General features: G+C 37.0%; 1 protein-coding gene across 2 annotated transcripts in view; it reads left to right on the forward strand.

The window, feature by feature from the left end:
• The window catches only part of Nup54 (nuclear pore complex protein Nup54), a 132,910-nt gene that overhangs the window by 86,229 nt on the left and 25,212 nt on the right, over nt 1-21,469 (forward strand). For both annotated transcript variants that reach the window (XM_081752431.1, XM_081752432.1), the window contains 3 exons: nt 13,529-13,891; nt 16,772-16,894; nt 18,660-18,812. In XM_081752431.1, coding sequence (XP_081608557.1) covers nt 13,529-13,891; nt 16,772-16,894; nt 18,660-18,812 — 639 coding nt within the window. The remainder of the gene's footprint in view (nt 1-13,528; nt 13,892-16,771; nt 16,895-18,659; nt 18,813-21,469) is intronic.

The following is a 21,469-nucleotide window of genomic DNA, read 5'->3' on the forward strand; positions in this document are numbered from 1 at the left end:
TATATTTGAGCACACGTTTCCAGAAGTACGATAGGAATGAGTGAAGCGATATCACCAGTGCAAAGTGTTAGTCTACTGGTAGCTGCCTTCCCCTCTTTTTTTCAGATGGGTCTGTACAGTTTACATTTTGGAGATTTATGCAGCGTAGTGAACTGTTCAATTTTAATTAGCTTATTTTATTTATTTATTTTTAATGCATTTTACGTAGGCTACCTGATAATATAGATTTATATGAGGGGATGAAAAACTTGCTATTGCTTTATTATTATTATTATTATTATTATTATTATTATTATTATTATTATTATTATTATTATTATTATTATTTATATCTATAATGGTAACTTGGTTCTATCCAGTAACATAAGTATGATTTTTTCTTTCGAAAGAAATGCAACAGCAACATACATAAATTTAATAGAAAACACCTGAAAAAGTGCAGCTGATAAAGTAAAGATTAATACGGAATTGGGCCACCTTTCACCCTCAAAACATTTCCTGTTGTGAGGTGAAGTGGTGTCATTTCAGATCATGAATAGTAGCAAGTGCAATACTATTGTACCATTCCCGTGCAGTGCATCACTGAGTTCCGTGAGAGATGAAGGCGTAAATCTGCTCGGGATTAGTGTCTCCAGAACGGACTACTAATGTTCAGTTATTTTCAGGTCCGGGATTGGGCAGGGCCAGGGGAGATGCTCAACCTCAATCCCGATATTCTTCAAACCATGTCACAACAGCTCCAGCTGTGTGATTGGACGCATTAAATGGACAAAACTTCTGAACCATAGGATATTCCACTTTAGACCTTCCTAGCGGCCTCCCAGAAAAGTTACCAAACTAATACCTTCCCTGTATAAGAAAAAAAGTATAACACGAAATCTATTAAAACATCGAGGACAAAAAGAAAAAAGGAAAAGAAAAAAAGCAGCAATCGGTTGAAAATATACTATGTGATCAAAAGTATCCGGACACCCCCAGAAACATACGTTTTCATATTAGGTGCATTGTGCTGCCACCTACTGCCAGGTACTCATTATCAGCGACCTCAGTAGTCATTAGACATCGTGAGAAAGCAGAATGGGGCACTGCTCGGAACTCACGGACTTCGAACGTGTTCAGGTGATTGGGTGTCACTTGTGTCAGAAGTCTGTACGCGAGATTCCTACACTCCTAAACATCCCTAGGTCCACTGTGTCTGATAGTGAAGTGGAAACGTGAAGGACACGTACAGCACAAAAGCATACAGGCCGATCTCATCTGTTGACTGACAGAGACCGCCGACAGTTGAAGAGGGTCGTAAAGTGTAATAGGCAGACATCTATCCAGAACATCACACAGGAATTCCAAACTGCTTCAGGATCACACCAAGTACTATGACAGTTAGGCGTGAGGTGAGAAAACTTGGATTCCATGGTCGAGCGGCTGCTCATAAGCCACACATCATGCAGGTAAATGCCAAACGACGCCTCGCTTTGTGTAAGGAGCGTAAACATTGGACGATTGAACAGTGGGAAAACGTTGTGTGGAGTGACGAATCACGGTACACAATGTAGCGATACGATGGCAGTGTGTGGGTATGGCGAATGGCCGGTGAACGTCATCTGTCAGCGTGTGTAGTGCCAACAGTAAAATTCAGAGGTGGTGGTGTTATGGTGTGGTCGTGTTTTTGTTTGAGAGGGCTTGCACCCCTTGTTGTTTTGCGTGGAACTCTCACAGCGCAGGCGTACATTGATGTTTTAAGCACTTTGCTTCCCACTGTTGAAGAGCAATTCGGGGATGGCAATTGCGTCTTTCAACACGATCGAGCACCTGTTCATACTGCACGGCCTGTGGCGGAGTGGTTACACGACCATAACATCCCTGTAATGGACTGGCCTGCACAGAATCCTAACTTGAATCCTATAGAACACCTTTGGGATGTTTTGAAACGCCGACTTCGTGCCAGGCCTCACCGACCTACATCGATAGCTTTCCTCAGTTCAGCACTCCGTGAAGAACGGGCTGCTATTCCCCAAGAGACCTTCCAGCACCTGATTGAAAGTATGCCTGCGAGAGAGGAAGCTGTCGTCAAGGCTACAGCAGTACCAATGGAGGGCGCCACAAAGTTGTAAGTCATTTTCAACCAGGTGTCTGGATACTTTTGATCACATAGTATATATATATATATATATATATATATATATATATATATATATATATATATATATATATATATATATATATATATCGTTATTTTATTCTGTTTAGATGTAAAATTTAGTATTTCCAGCCTACGTTCATCGTCTAAGAAACGATCCACTACTGATCATAAATACACATGGGACCAAAAATATGACGCATATGTCACAAAAAGGCCGATATTTTAGAATAGCAAGAAGATGATATTAGAAGAAATTTATTGTGATGTATAAGTACATACCTTGGCTATTTTTCGACGATCTTCCAGACATTTTTGGTAGCGTGGGGTGGCAGAGAATCTTCCGTATAACCTCTGTATAAAAATCTGCCGCCTGAGAGTGCAGCCACTGTAGAACTGAATGTTTTGAGCAATTCACTGTCGTTGAAACACTTTGACGCACGCCACTTTTTCAGGTGAAGAGGAAGACAAATCGCTGGGGGTAAGGTACGTCCTTAAGTAACATGATAAAAGCCCAGCTTGAGATTGATACTAATCATGTTACAAAATGCGTATCAAACGGTTCAGACGTTTTCTCGTTAAGCAATTATAAACAACAGACAACGTCACCTTTACTGTGGAAAAAATATATAAATAAAAGGCCTCCCTTGGCCCCCCTTTAGACGAGAATTTTTCAAAAACTCAAGGACACGGGTTCGTTTATTTTTAACGAGGAGTTTACATGTCGAGTTTGATCTTGCTCTCAACTGGTTTGTGAGATACCCCCCCTTTTTTTTGCATGGCCTACCAACTCCCCCTTAGGACATACTTTTTGATCAAAGTAACATGATAAAAAGCCAAGTTCGAGGTAATTGATAACTACGTTCAAAAATTAATTTCAATCTGTGTAATAACCGCTTACCCGTAAGACGATCACAAAGATCAGTTTCATGTTTAGATTAGGAATGGCCACAAAGTTCCGGTTCTCGGAGATCCGGTTTTCAGAACCGATTCTGGAACTGGTTCCGGACCTGAAACCGAAAACCCGGTTCCAGAACCGGATCTTAGGAACCGGTTCAGACCTGGATCCGAAAACCCGGTTCCAGAACCGGATCTAAGGAACCGGTTCCAGATCTGGATCTGAAAACCCGGTTCCAAAACAGGATCTTAGGAACTGGTTCCAGACCTTGATCCGAAAGCCCCCAAAGACCCGTAAAGGAGACACAAAGTTCACCTTCAAAACACTGCAAAGAGGACCATGCGCTTGTGCCCTCCCCGCCCAGACCCGCTTGTGCCCCCAGAAAAAGATTTTGTTCCACCAGTGGGTGTTTAGCCAAATTAGTTGGCCAGTTTGCCTGTTTAGACAATGAGTTTGCCAGTTACCCAGTTTATTTAGCCAAATAAGACAAGCGGCCGCCACCTGGGCGCCTGCCTGTTGATTCCACTATTTCATCTAGCACACTGTTCACAGCCTGCCAGCAGCCACGGTAGGAATGGTCACAAATTTTCGGTTCCAGCGGAACCGGTTCTTGAAGATCCGGTTTTCAGAACCGGTTCCAGACCTGGATCTGAAAACCCGGTTCCAGAACCGGATCTTGGGAACCGGTTCCAGACCTGGATCCGAAAAACCTGTTCCAGACCTGGATCCGAAAAACCGGTTCCGGAACCAGATCTAGAACCGGATCCGTTCAGTCCCGAAAATGGTTCCACCAGGAACCGGTTCTGGTCGTTCCTAGTTTAGATTGCCATTATATTTTATTTCAGTCGGTAGCATTCGCCCCTTTGCTCGGTTTTCCCACCCTTCAGGGAGCGCGCCCGCCAGGTAGAGAACCACTAAGATAGAGAAAGAAACTTAGCTAATGACAGATTAATTTTTCTGCCTCAAGAGCCGACACTGCTTAGTTCATATTAGAATACTTGTTTATTGAGTTTGCTGTCACATGCTTATGCACAGGGGATAAGGGACACTGAGGTGTGAGATAGATTATAATAATGGAATTAAGAAAGTGGGAGGAAACAGAAGAACACCTTGCAAATCAACAACGCACATAGTGTTGGTCAGTGAGCGGAGGTGAGCACTGCCCCCCCCCCCATACTTAACATAGTGTGGACAATGTACATAGAGAGATTATATGTTTTGGAATGTTTTAGTATGTCAGAATTTGTCAACAATTGCGGAGTAGGACACTTAATTCTTACACTAAGGGTCCCTTGTTCACACTCAGGCTATATAAGTGTGTGATGGGCATGATGTCTTCGGAAATTCTAGGGTACTTTCGTTTTCTTCCATATTATTATTATTATTATTATTATTATTATTATTATTATTATTATTATTATTCCATCAAATATTCTATAATCATTCATTTTTGGTAATCACACGTTTCTTTTTAGCCTAAAGGGCATAATCGTGATGACGTTTACCGTGAAAATGTCATGTTTTTCTTGCTCAATGGCTGACTTTTTTTATTTTACTAATTTCGCTTTTGTAGTTCTATATGATAAAAAAAACACCAAATATTTTAACAGATTTAAAGCAATAGCTCGTTAATTTAACCAAGAAAAAGTAGGAATATTTAAACTGTTACACAAAAATATAAAAAAACATTTTCTTCAAATCAATCAACTAAAATGGGAAATTGTTTCTTGGTTTCATGGCTTTGTTGGTGGAATGGTTACTCAAAAGTGGAAGTTCATATCCTGTACGAGATAGCAATGCATTAAACGAACTTTTATCATGAAGACACGCTTACACCCGACGCCCGGGACTTCCGCCGAAACTTAACTGCGAAACTCATTTTGTGCAAATGATGATAAAACTAGCATCTTGTATGTATGATTTTTGATATCTTGTGTTGTTTCAAAACACCAGAGATTCGTCGCTTCGCGAACAAAAGACCTCTTTGATCCTATTACTTTCATATCCATTCAATACAACTGGATCGACTCTGACATGTTACAGATTTATTCTCTCTTAGAAAGAACTGTTTGTAATGCGATAAAGCTGAACTAAATCGTAAAATCAGTTTTGATTATTATCAGTTATAGTCATGACTAAAATTCGAAATTCTGTGCTGTCATATTTTTATCCTTTTATTATTATTATTATTATTATTATTATTATTATTATTATTATTATTATTATTATTATTATTATTATTATTATTAGAATACCCATTCTTCGCACGGAGAGAATACGTTTCATTTTGGATATAAAGATCAGCAAAACTGTCACTAGTCAACTTACGGACCCCAAAAACTATGAATTCAACACTAATATCAGTCATTTTCAATTATTTTTACATATCACCATTATTTTTCGATCATTCTTATGAGGCCGCGGTGGCTCAGTGGTAGAGCGTTCACCTCTGGTGCTTGGGATCCAGGGTTCGATCCCAACCCCCGTCAAGTGAACTTTGTGTTGGACAAACACCGTGTGTGTGGGTTTCCTCGGGGTTCTCTCGTTTCCTTCCACTTTCTTAATTCTACGGTTTCATTCATTACTCATCATCGTCCTCTCCTTTAGCCTAACCGGCATAACCGTGGGACGTAAAACTCAAAGATTTCATTTCATTTTTTCGATCAGTCTTATATATATATCTTCTCCTCCCCTCCCCAAGTTGCAGGGCTAAATTTGGACTTAAACTGAATCGAAAGTGTCATTGTTCATCTCAGCGACCCTAAAAACTACAGATTCTACACTAATATTGGTCTTTTCCGTTCTTATATATATATATATATATATATATACGTAAGGTAAACGCACCGGATTTCGACAGGTTAAGGACCTTTTTCAAAATCAATTGCCTATTGTGGCCATAATATTGGTGAGTGTTGGCCCATTTTTTTCCTTGAAATGTACAGTCTCTACTAATACTAAAAGTCACTTCAAGGTTCAAATGCTAATGTTAAAATTTTTTATGAAACTGGCACTCGTCAATGGAACCCGAATTCGACACACTTCGCCTGGTTTCGACAGTTGCGGTATCTGAATTCGACACCTTCAATTATATCCATGTAAAACATTAAGTCGGCATTATTAGTAGTAGTAATCTCTTCTCAGCTTCAAATATTGTTTTATTATTATGCAGAAATTATCAGACGGGCAAAAGAACACAAATTTTCTGAACTGAGTAGTTACTTCGATGATAATCAATTCGACATGCTGGAACCTGATTTCGACATTCCATGTCGAACTGAGGTTACAACTATCGGAGAATTATGCAACAAATAGCTTTATGAAAGACTTTGAACACACTTGTACGTTTAGATATTCAGTTAAAATTGTATTTGCACTACTGAGCGTGAATTCGACAACCTTGTCGAAACCCGGTTCACGTTACAAATAAAGGTTCGTGTTTTCGACAACCCCCCTTTCATGTTACATCACAATCTTTGTCCTCACAGAAGAAAACAAAACGCACTGATTGAAACTCCTTTACAACATTAAAGTACCACTATTTGCTTGAAGCAAACCTAACTTTAATAAAAGTCTTACGAAAATAACTTGCCGTCTTATGATTTCCTTAAGATTATGTGTTTTTTCTCGAAGAGTGTATCACACACACGACAATGTACTTCTTTTCTCCATACATATGACTCATCTACTGTAACCGCACTTTTGACACGAGAAAAGACACTCTCATAATGTTGCCACTTCTATTCACGATCGCAGGGATGACATCTTACGCTTATTTCACAACATTTAAGCACAGGTATGTCGAATTCGGGTGCCTGTCGAATTCAGGCGCGTTTACCTTTATATATATATATATATATATATATATATCCAGGGTGTTAATGAACTATACCGACAAACTGTAAAAGGTTATTCCTCACATCAAAATAAGAGAAAAAGTTCATATAGACCTATGGCGAAAAGGGCATAGTTTCAGAGCAAGGGCTGAGCAAATTCGCGAAAAATCTAAATTTCAACAGGACCTATTTCGAATTCCAGAAACTGTGGATAGTGGTCCTTATTAGCGTAAATTACGTCACGCATACGCAATGCAAAAAAATTTCAATGCGTGTACAGAGTATTCCATACAGGGTGAAATTCCTAGACATACCAACAACGGAATTTTGAGATATGCTCTGACTTTATGATTGGTCCAAAATAGGCAAACGATAAGCCTTGATGGCAGTGAACACAGACTCCTTTGGCGCGATGTCGGAAGTGTTAAGGGTGGTCAGCAGCACGGTTTCTCGTATTCGGGAAAACGCATGCTGCAATATTTTTTTTCATGCTTATAAGTGAAGAAAACGTGAAAATACCGTGACGAAATACATTGCATCACGCATTATTCCGAACGCAAAAAAATCATGGAGCTGCCGGTTCCTGACACTTCCGACTCTCCTCCAAATCATTGGATGTCCGTTGTCAAGGCTTACTATTTGTCTATTTTGGACTCTCATTGAAATCAGGGTGTGTCTGAAAACTCTATTTAGAGCATATCTGAGAATTACATCCTTGACATATTCACTAGTGGATTGTGTGTACGTGGCTTTTTTAGGCTGATAAGGACTACGATCCACAGTTTCTGGAATTCGAAATAGGTCCTGTTGAAATTTAGATTTTTCGCGAATTTGCTCAGCCCTAGCTCTGAAACTATGCACTTTTCGCCATAGGTCCATATGGACTTTTTCTCTTATTTTGATGTGAATCACCTTTTACAGTTTGTCGGTATAGTTGATTAACACCCTATATATATATATATCCTCTCCCTCCCCTACGTTGAGCCGTCAAAGTGAATTAGTATCACGATCCCAAGCCCGAACGTCACCAATGTTAAAATTTGATCAAGATCGGTCGGGTCGTTCAAGAGTTACAAAGTCAGAAACATAGTCAATTTCATTTTTGTATATAGAGATTATTATTACATGAATAATTAAGTATAAACGTTTTTTGACTGTTCTGTGGTCATATAAATGCGTATTTGAACCATATTTTAGATTTTTTGGGGGAGGGGGATCCAAAGTGATGCAAAAACAATGCAAGTGATGCAAAGTGATGCAATGTTTTTGGTATTATTTCAGGCAAGAGAGTATCACATATTACTCAGAAATTCTCTTTGATAGGGTTAGCAATGAGGAAAGGGATATTCAGTTTTCTTTTTATGGGGTTAAGCGATATGCTGTAATCAGTGCTTCAGATCTTAAAAGATATTTATTCGGTAGAGGGCCACATCCATGGGGGTCAGCCGGATCCGGATCTCAAAATAAACTTCCTAACTCAATATACATTTCTACACTTTCTTAATAAAACTATACATGTTTAACAGGGAAATGATTGATGTAACATAAGCATTTATTCTTACGAGTTAAACTTGATCTGAACTCTTTCTCTTGTAAAAACAATCTAGTTCTGTCATTTTTTTTCTGAAAATATAGGTAGAAGTATTGTACCAACTACTTAACGTCTTTTCGAGTGCAGCATAATATCCGTTCAATAGACGTAGTGGCTTGTAGTATTGGACTTCGCCTTCCCCCAAAAGCTTGGACTCCTCTCTACAAAAATTTCTAGGTGCGGGCTTCTCTCACATGTCAGTACAAAATAACTTCGTAGGCTTCGCTATTCTCTGAAATTTTTATTTATTTTTATGAGTCATTCAGTCATATTATGTCATTTTTAGATCACAAATGCGTATATGTATTCAAAGTTTTTAAGTCATAGAAATTTGAGTCGTACTCATGACACTGAATCAAATTAGAAGTAGTCTCCACACACATTTATAATATTTCATTTTGTAATGCATAAGTGGTGCTTGTGCTAAATGCACGGATTGGTGTAGTCGCGGACTCACGAGTAAATCTTCTTCTGATTTGGGGTTGCATTCTTCCAGAATGTGGAAACCCTGATTTATCAAGAATAAAAAGATAACCAAATTTGCAAATCGTTTCAGTGCATGTTGAACTTAGACTTTTTTTTTAAAAAAAAAAGCTCGTATTTACCTTGCAGGGATAATCAAATCAATCGTAAAATAACGTACGAGGGATGTTAAGAAATTTCTGGGCCTAACTATAAAAGGAGCACCTGAGATTCAAGTATAGTGTTACTTTTCAACTTACAAGCGCTACAAATCGATATTCGAAAAAAAAAAAATCAAAATCTTCCAGTGTGTCATCAACAGTGCGCAAGACGTCATCATCGGTTTCAAAATCAAAATCTTCCAATTTCTTTTTTTAAGCTATTAGAATAGATGAAAAAGGAGCCAAATCACGATAATAAAGGGTAGGCTATGGGGTCCAATTCGAAGCAGCAATCCTGAATTGCTGCAGTGACCAGTACCAACTTGTAGGTTGAGCAAATGTCCTTATGGTTAGGAGCCTTTTTAAAGTTTCTCATAACGCTTCTTTCAAGTATGATCACGCAGCTTTCGTTGGACGTCTTTATAATATTCTTCAGTTGCTGTTTCCGCCTTTTGGAAGATAATCTACAATCACAATCCCCTCCGAATAAATAAATAAATAAATAAATAAAAACAGTATCCATCACCTTTCCTGCTGAAGTCACTGACTTGGGATTCTTTTTAAAATGGGGATGAAGGATGTTTCTACTGCTTGGAACAATGTATTGACTCGGGTTGATAATGATATATCCATGTGTCATCTACTAATTATTATGAATCGAGATTTGTCCGGAAAGCCTCTCGAAATATTGCACCCGATCATCTTTTGGTCAGGGATTACAAGTTTCCAGTTTCGCGTAAACATATCTCGTTTCCAGATACGGGTAATTTTTCTGTCAACGTTTTATAGCTTACAACCCCACCAGGGTGGAAAAAAATCATGATTTTTTTAATAAAAATCATTTTTGTAGATTTTTTTGATTTAAATCGATTTTTTTGATTTAAATCAAATCTTTCTCCTCGTATAATACAAGTCGCGAACTGGAGAAAAAACATTAGGAATTAATATTAAATGGCAATTATGCCATTTAAGTGAAAGTATTTTGGTTTAATTTCGAATTAATCCTCAATCGTTAACCTATTTCAATCCGAAACAATATTTCTTAAGCATTAAGGAAAAAACGTACAGCAACGTTTATCAAAAGAGACACTGACCAAAGCTTAAAACTTTACTTTATTTTAAATTATAATTTGTAACTGTTTCGGATATCTAGCATATCCTTCTTCAGACACGATCGAAATTAATGAAAATACAGAAATTTTCATTAATTTCGATCGTGTCTGAAGAAGGATATGCTAGATATCCGAAACAGTTACAAATTATAATTTAAAATAAAGTAAAGTTTTAAGCTTTGGTCAGTGTCTCTTTTGTTAAAACAATTAATCCAAAGCCATGAATAGTCTTACTAGCAACGTTTATCAACATAACACTTTTCTTTTCACGAAAGTTCCTGATATTTGGCAGGAGTATATTTTTTAAAACATCGAAACTATCCAGCGGCACGAAATACATGTAAAGTACATAAATTTCGCCCAAAATTAACTGTTTAACTCTATGGCCTATGGAACCCGGAGGTTCAATGCCGCGTTCACGGAAACTCTCCACTGACTTCTATCTTTAGCCAACTGGATCCAGTTTCTATTTTGTATTCCTATTTCTGCGAGATTCATCTTAATATTGTCATCCCATCTGCGCCTAGATCTTCCTAATGGTCGTTTTCCGATTGGTCTTCCAGTTAAGAATTTGAAAGTGTTCCTATTTTCTTCCATCCTGGCTACATGACCTGCCCACCTGAGTCTCCTAGACTTGATGACTCTAGCAATGTTTGATAAACCGTAAAAATTAAGTAGTTCCTTGTTACGAAGTTTCCCCCATTCCCGCTTCTCTTGGGTCTGAATATTCGTCTCAGGATCTTGTTCTCAAATACTTTCAGTCTACGTTCTTCCCTCATAGTAAGCGACCATGTTTCACAACCATACAGAAGCAGGGTGTCTACCAGTCAGAGAAAGTCAGGGAATTTGCAGGGTCAGGGAAAATGTCAGGGAATTTCATTGTGTATCAGGAAAAAATCTTTCCCAGGCTGTGAGGGGTGAAGAAATGCCACTAAAATAGTCATAAATTACAGGTAAATGAATTGGTTCGTTTGTACGTCTGTAGAATATTGTATAAGCATATAAACAATGGTGAAAACTTACAGTTCACTTTAAATATAAGTTAGGGGCGCAATGGCTCACTGGTAGAGCGTTCACTTCTGGTGCTTGGGTTCCCTGGTTCGATCCCAGCTTGCACCGTGTGAACTTTGTGGTGGACAAACACCGTGGTCGTGGGTTTTCTCGGGGTTCTCCCGTTTCCTCCCGCTTTCTTCATTTCATTCATTACTCATCATCACCGTCTCCTTTAGCCTAACTGGCATAATCGTAGGACGTAAAACTGAAAGATTTCATTTTCATGATTTAAATATAAGTTACTTTTCATGAGTTACTAAGAAAAAAAGAATGACAGTCAGAGAAAATTATAATTTTGTCAGGGAAACTCAGGGAATTTGATTATGCTTCCTTCTAGACACCCCGAGAACAACAAGCATATATATTTTAATCTTCAAATTCCTGGACAGAATTCGTGACGACAAGAGATTTTGAACTGAATAATAACATGAATTCTCTGCTTTTAGTCGACATTTAATTTCTTTGTAGATATCGTTTTCGTCTGTTTCAAATATTGATCCTAGATATTTGAAAGAATCCACTTTATCAAAAGTATTATTCGATATTTTAACGCATCCAAAATTTGCCGTATTACGATCCCGAGGAACTTCGTTCTATGTATTTAGTACATAAATTTCGCCTAAAGTTTTATTTATTTATTTATTTATTTATTGTTTCGGAAAGGGGATCGGGCCCATCTAAATACGCCCCTATTATCTGGAAACAAACAAATAGACGTGGACATAAAAGAATTTTTGTCTTAAATGTCGATGGTGATTTCTCAGTTGGAATAGTTAACGATTTAAAAACCCTATGTTACGAAGAGAAGAAAGCAGGATTCTCCCGTTACCCGTTCAAAACGGGATTTTCCCTAATCATCCTCTGCATGATACTCGTTTTCATACTGTGTTGTACATACATTGGAGTCTCATTGTATTATGAATATTATCTTCCATAATCGAAATAACAGAACAGAAACGGGATTCTACTTATTTTCACTTTAAATTAATTTATTTCGAAATTTGATTTAAATCAACGATTTTTATTAAAAAAATCAAGTGATTTAAATCTTGATTAAAATCGTGATTTAAATCAGACTGATTTAAATCAATCCACCCTGAACCCCACTATCTCAGTTATCTTCCTAATGGTCAGTCAGTCTTTTTCTGGCTTAGTGCTTCAATGGACATTTCTGATCAACTGCCTATTTCAATGCTGATTCCCCTCCTGTATTCATTAATTGTCCATTTTTTCACAGACTTAAAGGTCAGACCTGTGATCTAATATAGTAATCATTTTGACGTGGATATTCTGCGCCGTTAAACCTTTCTTATGGAAATATTCAGATATTCTTCATTTTGTAAAAAAATATAACGTCCCACGTTTATTCTTCGAGGCTAAGGAAGACTGTGGTGCTGATTTTTTTTTAAAAGGTTAAAGTCCCATGATTATGCACCGAGGGCGAGGGAGATGATGATGGTTCATAATGGTGAAAAGACTAAAGTAGGGGAAAACAGGAGAGCCCCGAGAAAACCCAGTGCACGGTGCTTGTTCATCACAAAGCCCACTTGGCACAAGCTGGGAGATGGAACCAGGGACCCCACCCTGCAGAGGTGAGCGCTTTACCACTGAACCAGTACGACATCATAATGACTTCTAGTATGGTAACACGAATAAGGAGGTGGGTTTTCCATAGAACAAGCTCGTGATACTGTGTATAGAGTGCACAAGACTTAAAAACTGGAGTGTTCAAAATTCTGCTGCAATCCTGGATCGTGCTATATGAATTTTGTAGTGTATAGCATTGCATGAGTGGGTTCTCTATAAGGTTTTGCTTTCCCTCCGGCCACACTTTCATTTTATTAATTATTTCTTTATAATCCCAATTCATTTAGCACGTCTCCTTTAGTATAAAGAGCATGACCGGTATATATTAAAACTGCAACTTTTCTTTTAATAAATGTTAAATAAATTAGTAAAGCTATGTTTTCGCAGTTTACAGTAGTGAAAATAATATCAACTTGTTCTTATTTCCACCAGCTAGCAAAAATTAGGGGTGATTAGCTTCCACTCAGAAGTAGATTTGTAACTTGTATCTCAATAGTTAAGCATTGTTAATTTCGCGTATGTTCCTTGCTAAATATAACTTTGTATCATTTTTAAAAGTCTATAATATGCAGTAAAAATATTGTTTCCTAAAGATTTATGACAGAAGGTAAGATGCTTCTATATTTCGGCCAATACATGGTTAAGCTAATAGTTTTGTAATATCTGATGTTTATGTATTTCTTCTCGTTAGGTTTTGGAGGTCAACCTGGATTCTCTTTCTCCAATCCTAATCCTACAACTGCACCTTCATTGTTTGGAGCAACAAGCACATCTACGGGTGTAGGAGGATTCGGAAATTTAGCTTCATCTGGGGCTCCTACTGCTTCGACAGGTGGTTTTGGATTTCAGAGTCAGCCGTCGTTTGGAGCTACATCTACAGCGGCCACAGGAACTGCTCCGTTTGGTACTGGAACTGGTGGATTTTCTTCATTTGGCACAGGAGCAGCTGCTACTTCAACGCCGTTCGGTGGTGGGCCCACATTTGGGACCCAGGCTTCTACTGCCCCCAATTTGTTCTCAACGGGAATTGGACAACAGTCAACAGGCACCTCCGGTAAAACTAGATTATTTAATAGTTCCATCTCTTGTAGCCTTTGGCAGTGATTGTTTTATTTTGTTTGTTCCTTTAGTTTATGGTTAAGGCAAAGGTAATAATAACCGTAAGCAATGCTATTTTAAAGTGCAATAAAAAGGAGCTTTAAGTGTGTGGAAGATGGGAAACAAAAGCACTTCCTAACGCAGAGGTGGACAACCGGTCGATCGGCAAATCGTGGAAGATAGACCCCGGTAGTCTGTTTTTCACTATTGATTCCAATGCGAGTAGTACCAGTGGATTAATCCCGTTAAAAGAAAGTACATTGCTCACTTTGTAGAGTTTTAAGTATAAATGGCAACCCCTTTGCACTACAATCATTTTATGTTGCTCTGTGCAATAAAATGTTTTAAAGCTAAGCAGTCTTTATTCATTCATAATAGCCGTAATGTCGTAACACTCTTTTTTAAAAAATAGAAGCTCATCCCTGTATTTGAAACTTTTTTTAACGTATTAGTTACAAAAATGCTTATTTTGGTATTGTAGAAGGTAGGAACATGTTTACGTCAATATGATGAATTTTTGATATTCTTGAATAGGCAGTATTGTATTAAGTTGCGGGACAGGGGGGAGAGTGGAAAAAAGAAATTTAAAAAAGCAGTAACTTTTTTAAGCTGCGACCTTCCATTTCGTAGTACACACGCTTACGGCCCTTAGGTTCGTTACAATTGTACACTACTGATCTACTGTATATTAAGATGAGTAGACTGTCAGTGATTTCTGAAATAAAAAGTAGTTCTCAAACATAAAAAGTTGGAAGACCTTGCCCTAAGGATCAGGACTGGTTTTCAGTCTTACTTTCTTCATTTTATTCCAACAAAAAATATGTTTTCTCCTTTTTTTCAGTGGATTTTATAAAAGCATTGTTTTTAGAAGTTTTTTATGGTTATTATTATTATTTTACTTGTTAGTCTTTATTCAACATCGTGCAATCACTGCTTTAGTCTTATCTTCCATAATTTGAAAATACATGATTCCAATGTGTAGTCTTTTTTTTTTTTTTTTTTTTTTTTTTTTTTTTTTTTTTTTTTTTTTTGAAAAGCTTATCAAAATGTGACTGCTCGAACTTGTTGATGCAAGGTCATCAGAGCGCCTTATCCTCTGCAACCAGCTACATTTCTGTGGAAGGTCGGGTTGCATAAGCAGCAGACGTTATTTATATTTTTTTTTTTTTCTAAATCACTAATTTTACAGTAGAACGACAAACTACAGCGAAATTCATATGAAAATGTTGTATTGTCATCTGGTTTCCGTGTCGGAACAAAATTTCAGAGCTCTAGTCCAAGGACCTGACAATGAGGAATGTGTGTGCTTGTTTTGCAAAATGTATCGCATTTTTGACAGGAAAGAGTAATGTAAGGATTTGGTGGCTACTGCAGTACGGAATAATAACTTTCTGAAGTGCATCGTGGCGGACGATGAAATTTAGCGTTCAGCAGTTTCGTGTGGCAACTTCACGTTAAAATGCATTTGTCGCTAAAATGCTTACCCAGATACAAACTGCATTAAACAGGCATTAATAGGAAGCTGTAGACAAAGGTTTTTCCAGTGTTGTCATACTACAGTAACAATGTTAAGGGAGTTGGGATGTTTGTAAAAGTTCGGTTACTTTATGGGCGCATTATGTATGTCCGTTACCCCACATTATATTTTTAAAGGAAAGCAATTTTTTAATTTTTTTTTTTTTTTTTTTTTTTTTTTTTTTGCAATAGACAGTTAGAGCAATTAGAGTTCATTAATGGAGTCAGTCCGTCTAATGTTGACTTTAACAATGGCTATCCGTACCCTTTCAAAAACTGACATTCCCTAACTTCAATGAAATCAGCACAGTATCAAAGAAGTTTTGGTTGCCTACAATAAAAGGCTGTGAGCGTTTTCTTGCTGCAAATATCCCATATATGGAATCTTGTGATCCTCTTTACTGTCTTTAGCAAAGTTTATATCACTCTGACACATATCGGATACTCATTGCACTTCTGAAGCACATAGTATACAAGTTATCTCCGTTTATACTCTAGTGTTAAAACGGCATGATGGCTCAGTTAAACACTCTCTGTTGGTGTCAACGGTGGTGGTCCTAGACTATGTAAATTTGTCATGACAACTTGTGTTTTTATTTATTTATTTTTGTTTTTCTTTCTTTCTTATTGCCTCTCAAATTCTAATATCACTAAATTTTCCACCTCATTCACTGTCATTTTTTATCTGTCTCCTTTTAACTCTTTAATTCAAATTTTGATGTGACGTGATTTCTTTTATTTTGAAAATCAAGAAAATAAAACAAATCCTCAGAAGTAGCATTGTAAGACATCGAGAGCGTTAATTGTTGAGGTTGAGACACGAATACATATTTTAAAAAATGTCAGATTTATGAAAGTTGGCAATGAAAGTTTGTCAAATATTTCAAGTAACATGTAATTGACATCTGGAATCTTTTACAAGGATTGATTTTATTATTCAATATTTACTATTTGCAATTCCATTTTTTTTAAATATATATTTTTCACATTCAGTTAATCTAGTTCCGTGTTATACTGCCTTAAATGGAGAAATATTAATAGACATGTATAGCAGGGTCAGCATTATTTAGTTCTCGAATACTGGTATACCTAATCGTAATACTCAATTGGTATTTTCATCCATATATCCTTTTAAACCCAGGGGAATGGAACTATCTACTCTCCTCATGTTTTAACTACTTAGTAATGTCACCTAACTAAGTTAGGTAAACGAATCTCTTGGGCGGAACATGATGATAAATTAATACATCGAATAAAAATTTAAAATGCTGTTTTAAAGCAGTATTTTCTTAGTTTTTAGTTACTTTTTTTTCTGCAACAGGATTTGGCGGCTTCGGAAGTTTTGGAAAGACAGGAACCACAGGTGCAGGAACTTCTTTTGGATTTGGAGCTCCTACTGGCTTGGGAGGGGGATCTTCAATTTTTGGAGGCCCACAAGGACCAGGTAATTAGATTACATATAACTATTCCTGTCACTTGGTTTTTATCAAATCATGGTAATCTCTAATATGTCTAAGATTTAAAAGGATGATGGTAAAATGTTACATGTAAAAGGTATTTAATAAGAGACTTAACTAATTCTGGAAAAAAATTGTCGTTCATTGATCTTAGAAAATTGTCTTTGTAAGTACACTGCTTTTATAGACTAATAATTTTGATGGTCAATATTTACGGAAAACTGAAAGCTACCTTTCAATGCAATAAATTTTGCTAGCACAATTACTGAATAGATCCTATAAGGTACATCTTAATATATAACAATGTACTTACCTTTGCACCCGATATCCTCTTCATTTTAGTTTATATTAATATTGTGACTCGTGAGGAAGTCATGATCATAAAAGGTTGTAATTTCTACATCCTACAAAAATTGAAAAAAAAAAAAATATGCATGAGAATATCACATTAGACCAGAGAAAAAAGTTAAAAATTACAAAAAATGGGTTTCGTTACCCCTTTGGCCAGGCATTTACGGAAGAATGAAGAAAATAGGCCACACCAACGGTATTAATTTTTCTGTGAAACCTCGAACAAGGTTGAAAATTCCTTGTCAACGTACAAGAAATACTACAAAGAGAAACTGGTCTTTTCAGAGATTTCCGCTAGACTCAAGAGAAGTCGATAATGCCCTCTTCTACTTCAGGCTTATCAAATCATCTGTGAGTTAGGACACAAAATTGAAAAAGTGGAATTACATTTCTTACTCCAACATCGAAAGAAGTGTGTTTAAGAAATTTTATTCCATTTACAGATCTTTAGAGGTTCTTATTCTGGGACTTACGAAATTATCTAAAAACTCAAAACTAATCGCAGGTTTAGCTCAATATAAATTCGATCTGACTACAGTGCTTCACATATGAAGTTGAAAGTTGGAGCCGCGGTGGCTAACAAAGTACATTCGCGAAGTGTCCCCTCGGGATTCGTGAAAATTGATTCATGAGCAAAGTTCTCCGCGGTCCAATGTGTATTGTACTAATTTTAGCGCCTCATACCGGTAATTTGCATATTTATGGGCCTTCATATATCCGAAATTCAATCATACACTACTGTAACGCTTGGACAAAAAAAAACCTTTTAGTTTCGTTAGATGTAACTGAACATGAATATAGGCATATGTAAAACAAATTGGATCAAGTACTGCTTTTCTGACACATGTTAACCACCTCGGCCGCCATCTTGGATTCGTCATATTGAATTCAACTTTGTTCTTCAAATGGGAATATGTGCAAGTGATACATCATATTCATGTACAATTTTCTTGGAAATTAATTGGTGTAATGAGTTTTACCGTAGCTTGTACCGTTTGCTAGATATTGCATGTTAAATGTCAGGCACGAAATACCAACGAAGAGTGGTCCCGCGTAGCGCTAACGCTCTCGCCTTTAGTGCGAGCGGTCCCGGGTTCAATACTCGGTCGAAAAAGTATTAGAGCTTTTTCAGATCAGCCATCCTGAGCTTCCAAAGGACGCTTCCTTGTTCACCATTCATTTTGATCACCGAGGAACGTCACTTCTCATAAATGGCGGGTCATAGATACCGAAAGCCCAGAAATCAATTTCAATTCCTAATACTAACTGAAACGACGAGAACTACGGGTACAAAGGTAAGCACATTGTTATTTAGGTTTTGTTGTTCCTATATCCAGTTGCGGAGCGACGTTTTGAGCGAACTGTGTATTGATATATTCATTAATTGTTTTTAATTTGTAGGTTTAACACAACAACAACAACAGCAGCAGCAGCAGTTGAACCCTAATGAAGCTTTATATAGCTCTCTATTCTGCGTTAATCTCTATGGGGATGAGAGAGATGCCACTTTGCAAAGGTGGAATGTTTTGCAGGCTATGTGGGGCATAGGAAAAGGTAAGAGTATAGATTTTTGTCTGTATAGTAGCGTTGTAACTGTTACCCTGGTACCGTATGTTGTAACTGTGAAAGCCATCACCTTCATGTGACGCATCTGGGTGTTATCAATGGCTCCTTCAAGATATTGTATTTCGTGTTCGAACTTCGCAAAGATGCGAGATAGGAGATTTATCTGAGATAATCTCCGGAAAGAAGACGACTAAAATATACCATGTAATATTCCCAAATTGGCAAGCTTAAGTTATTCGTACTTGAACGTTTTCTCATTAATCCCATTTTACTATGTTAGTTTGAATTCCATTTCCCAAAAGCAAAGTAGGAATAAAAAGTTAATTACATTCAGGTAAAGCAGGAAACAGTTAATTAGAGATAATAAAGATGGTTAAAAAAAGAAAGAGCATATGTCAGGTTGTCTAAAAAAATATTGAGCCTTTCGAGGTCAAAATTAAGAATAAATTCGTAATTTGAAAATAATGTAATGAAAGCACATATGCACCATTTTTGTTCGATAACCTTATGCCATTTTTAGGCAACACCATAATTTCGTCGCTGTAGAACTTCTGTGGTGTTTGGTCAAAAAATGGGGTCACGTAGTTTTCATAGGCCTCTGTTCATACTAGCTTAACACCATTCTGGGTGTTCTGCAGAGACAAAAACAAATGATAGCGTAACGGTGCCAGGTTCGGGCTATATGATGAATACGTACATTGAAACCTCCCATCCAAGTTCTCTAAATTTCTGACGGGTCGTTAAAGATGTTTGCGATCTGGCTTTGTCATCGTGGATACGTCACCCTACTTGTTGACTTGTTCTGGCCATTTATTTTAAATTGTTAGGTGCCTTACTCTAATTTTCAACAGTATAGGTTCGAGTGTATCGTTCTGCCCGGCGACAGCAGTTTGTGATGCACGATGCTCTTCCAATCACACCAAAGGCACAGCATAATCTTCCTCGGCATTAGCGTGGGCTTTGCCACAGATTGTGGAGCTTATCCGTGCTTCGACCACGATCTTTTTTCGCACATTGTTTTCATAGGTTATCCACTCTTTTCATCACTCGTAACCAGCCGCTTCAGAAATGGCTCGAGTTAGTTACGTTTCATTAGAGATTTGCATATGAAAATTCGATCGAGTAAATGTTCTTGAATCAGATCATGTGGCACCCAAACGTCGAGCTTCTTTTAGTGGACAGATTTCCTCAAATCGTTTAACACTTTTTTGGTGATGTACGTTGAGGTCATTGGCAATGTCATGACTGCTTACTTACTGGTTTTGCTCGGCATTTTTCAGAATATCATCCGATTTTCCTGCTTGGTAGCCCACTACGAGCATATTTGACATTGAAGTTTGTGATGAACTAAAGATATTTTATTTTTCCTGATGTGAAAGATGTTATCTATGAACAGAAGAGAAGACAATCCAGTTACGGAATCCTCACGGATTCCAGACTATTGGATCTAATACAACATACTTATTTGTTCTCTTGATCAACACAGATATTTCTTTTTCAATCACTAATTACAAAAACAGCAGAAAATTTCAATTTAACAGAGGAAAAAGAAGACAACTGGCTATAATTTCACGGCCATTAACGCCAACACACCGGTGGCGCATATTAATTGTAACCCAACATTAACATAAGACACTACGAAATAACAGAAATAATGGCATAAATGCAATACTAACAGTAACTAATAACTTTTGATGTTGGTAAAGATAAACATTAAGGGCATATAAAAAGAAAGATAATCTTATACTGTAATGGAGATCAAACTGCTCCATTACAAGTTTCCAGAACGAAAGCGACTGCACAATATTTTGGCTGTTCTTTACATAACGTGCTCGGCGTATCTCTCCCATAAACAGCACAAATTTCTTCATAGGTCTGCACATCTGCCGTTTTATTGAAATACAATTTTAAATGTAAGGTAATTTTATGGAAAGTTTTCGCTCATTTTCACGGCGCATTACGTTACATCTGATTGTAAGAGTTTTACCACTTTTTGCATATCTACTAGATTCAACTGTCAGGTGCCAAATGACGTTACGGATGACCTGTTGCGACTCATGTAATCTGAGATTTGGAACACTAACGCTATCTCGTCTGCAAAAGACTCAATACTTTTTAGACGACCTGATATATTTTTAGCATAAGAAATTGGTTGTAAATACATTACTTATGCAGAAACATGCGACAATAGAACAAATAAAGATAAACAAGCAAAAATATAGAGGATTAAAATTATACAACATTCAGTTATTAGTTTTACAGAATTTACGTTTAAATTAATACTTTAGTTATTAGTGCTATGTGCTAATAAATTAACATATTCAATGTTATATTTATTTTGCATCGCAATTAATTGATTATTTATTGCTATAATTGTCATTTATTCATTTCCTTCGTTGTATATCATATACATTTTAAGCCGCAGAGACATAAGTACATACAATCATACTCAGTATTTATTCACAGATATAACATGTCTTCATTGGGTTAAATTGCATGTAATGTTCATATCTTGTTTTGTGTGTTTTGCGGATGTCTGCATAATATTTTAGTTATGTAACTGCTTTCATAATGCAGTTTCATAGTTTCTTTCTTGAATAATTATATAAGAGGAAATGATTCATACATAAGTTTGGACGGTTAAA

Source organism: Thermobia domestica, chromosome 3, assembly GCF_964235325.1.
Source record: "Thermobia domestica chromosome 3, izTheDome1.hap1.1, whole genome shotgun sequence".
NCBI classification, from domain to species: Eukaryota; Metazoa; Arthropoda; class Insecta; order Zygentoma; family Lepismatidae; genus Thermobia; species Thermobia domestica.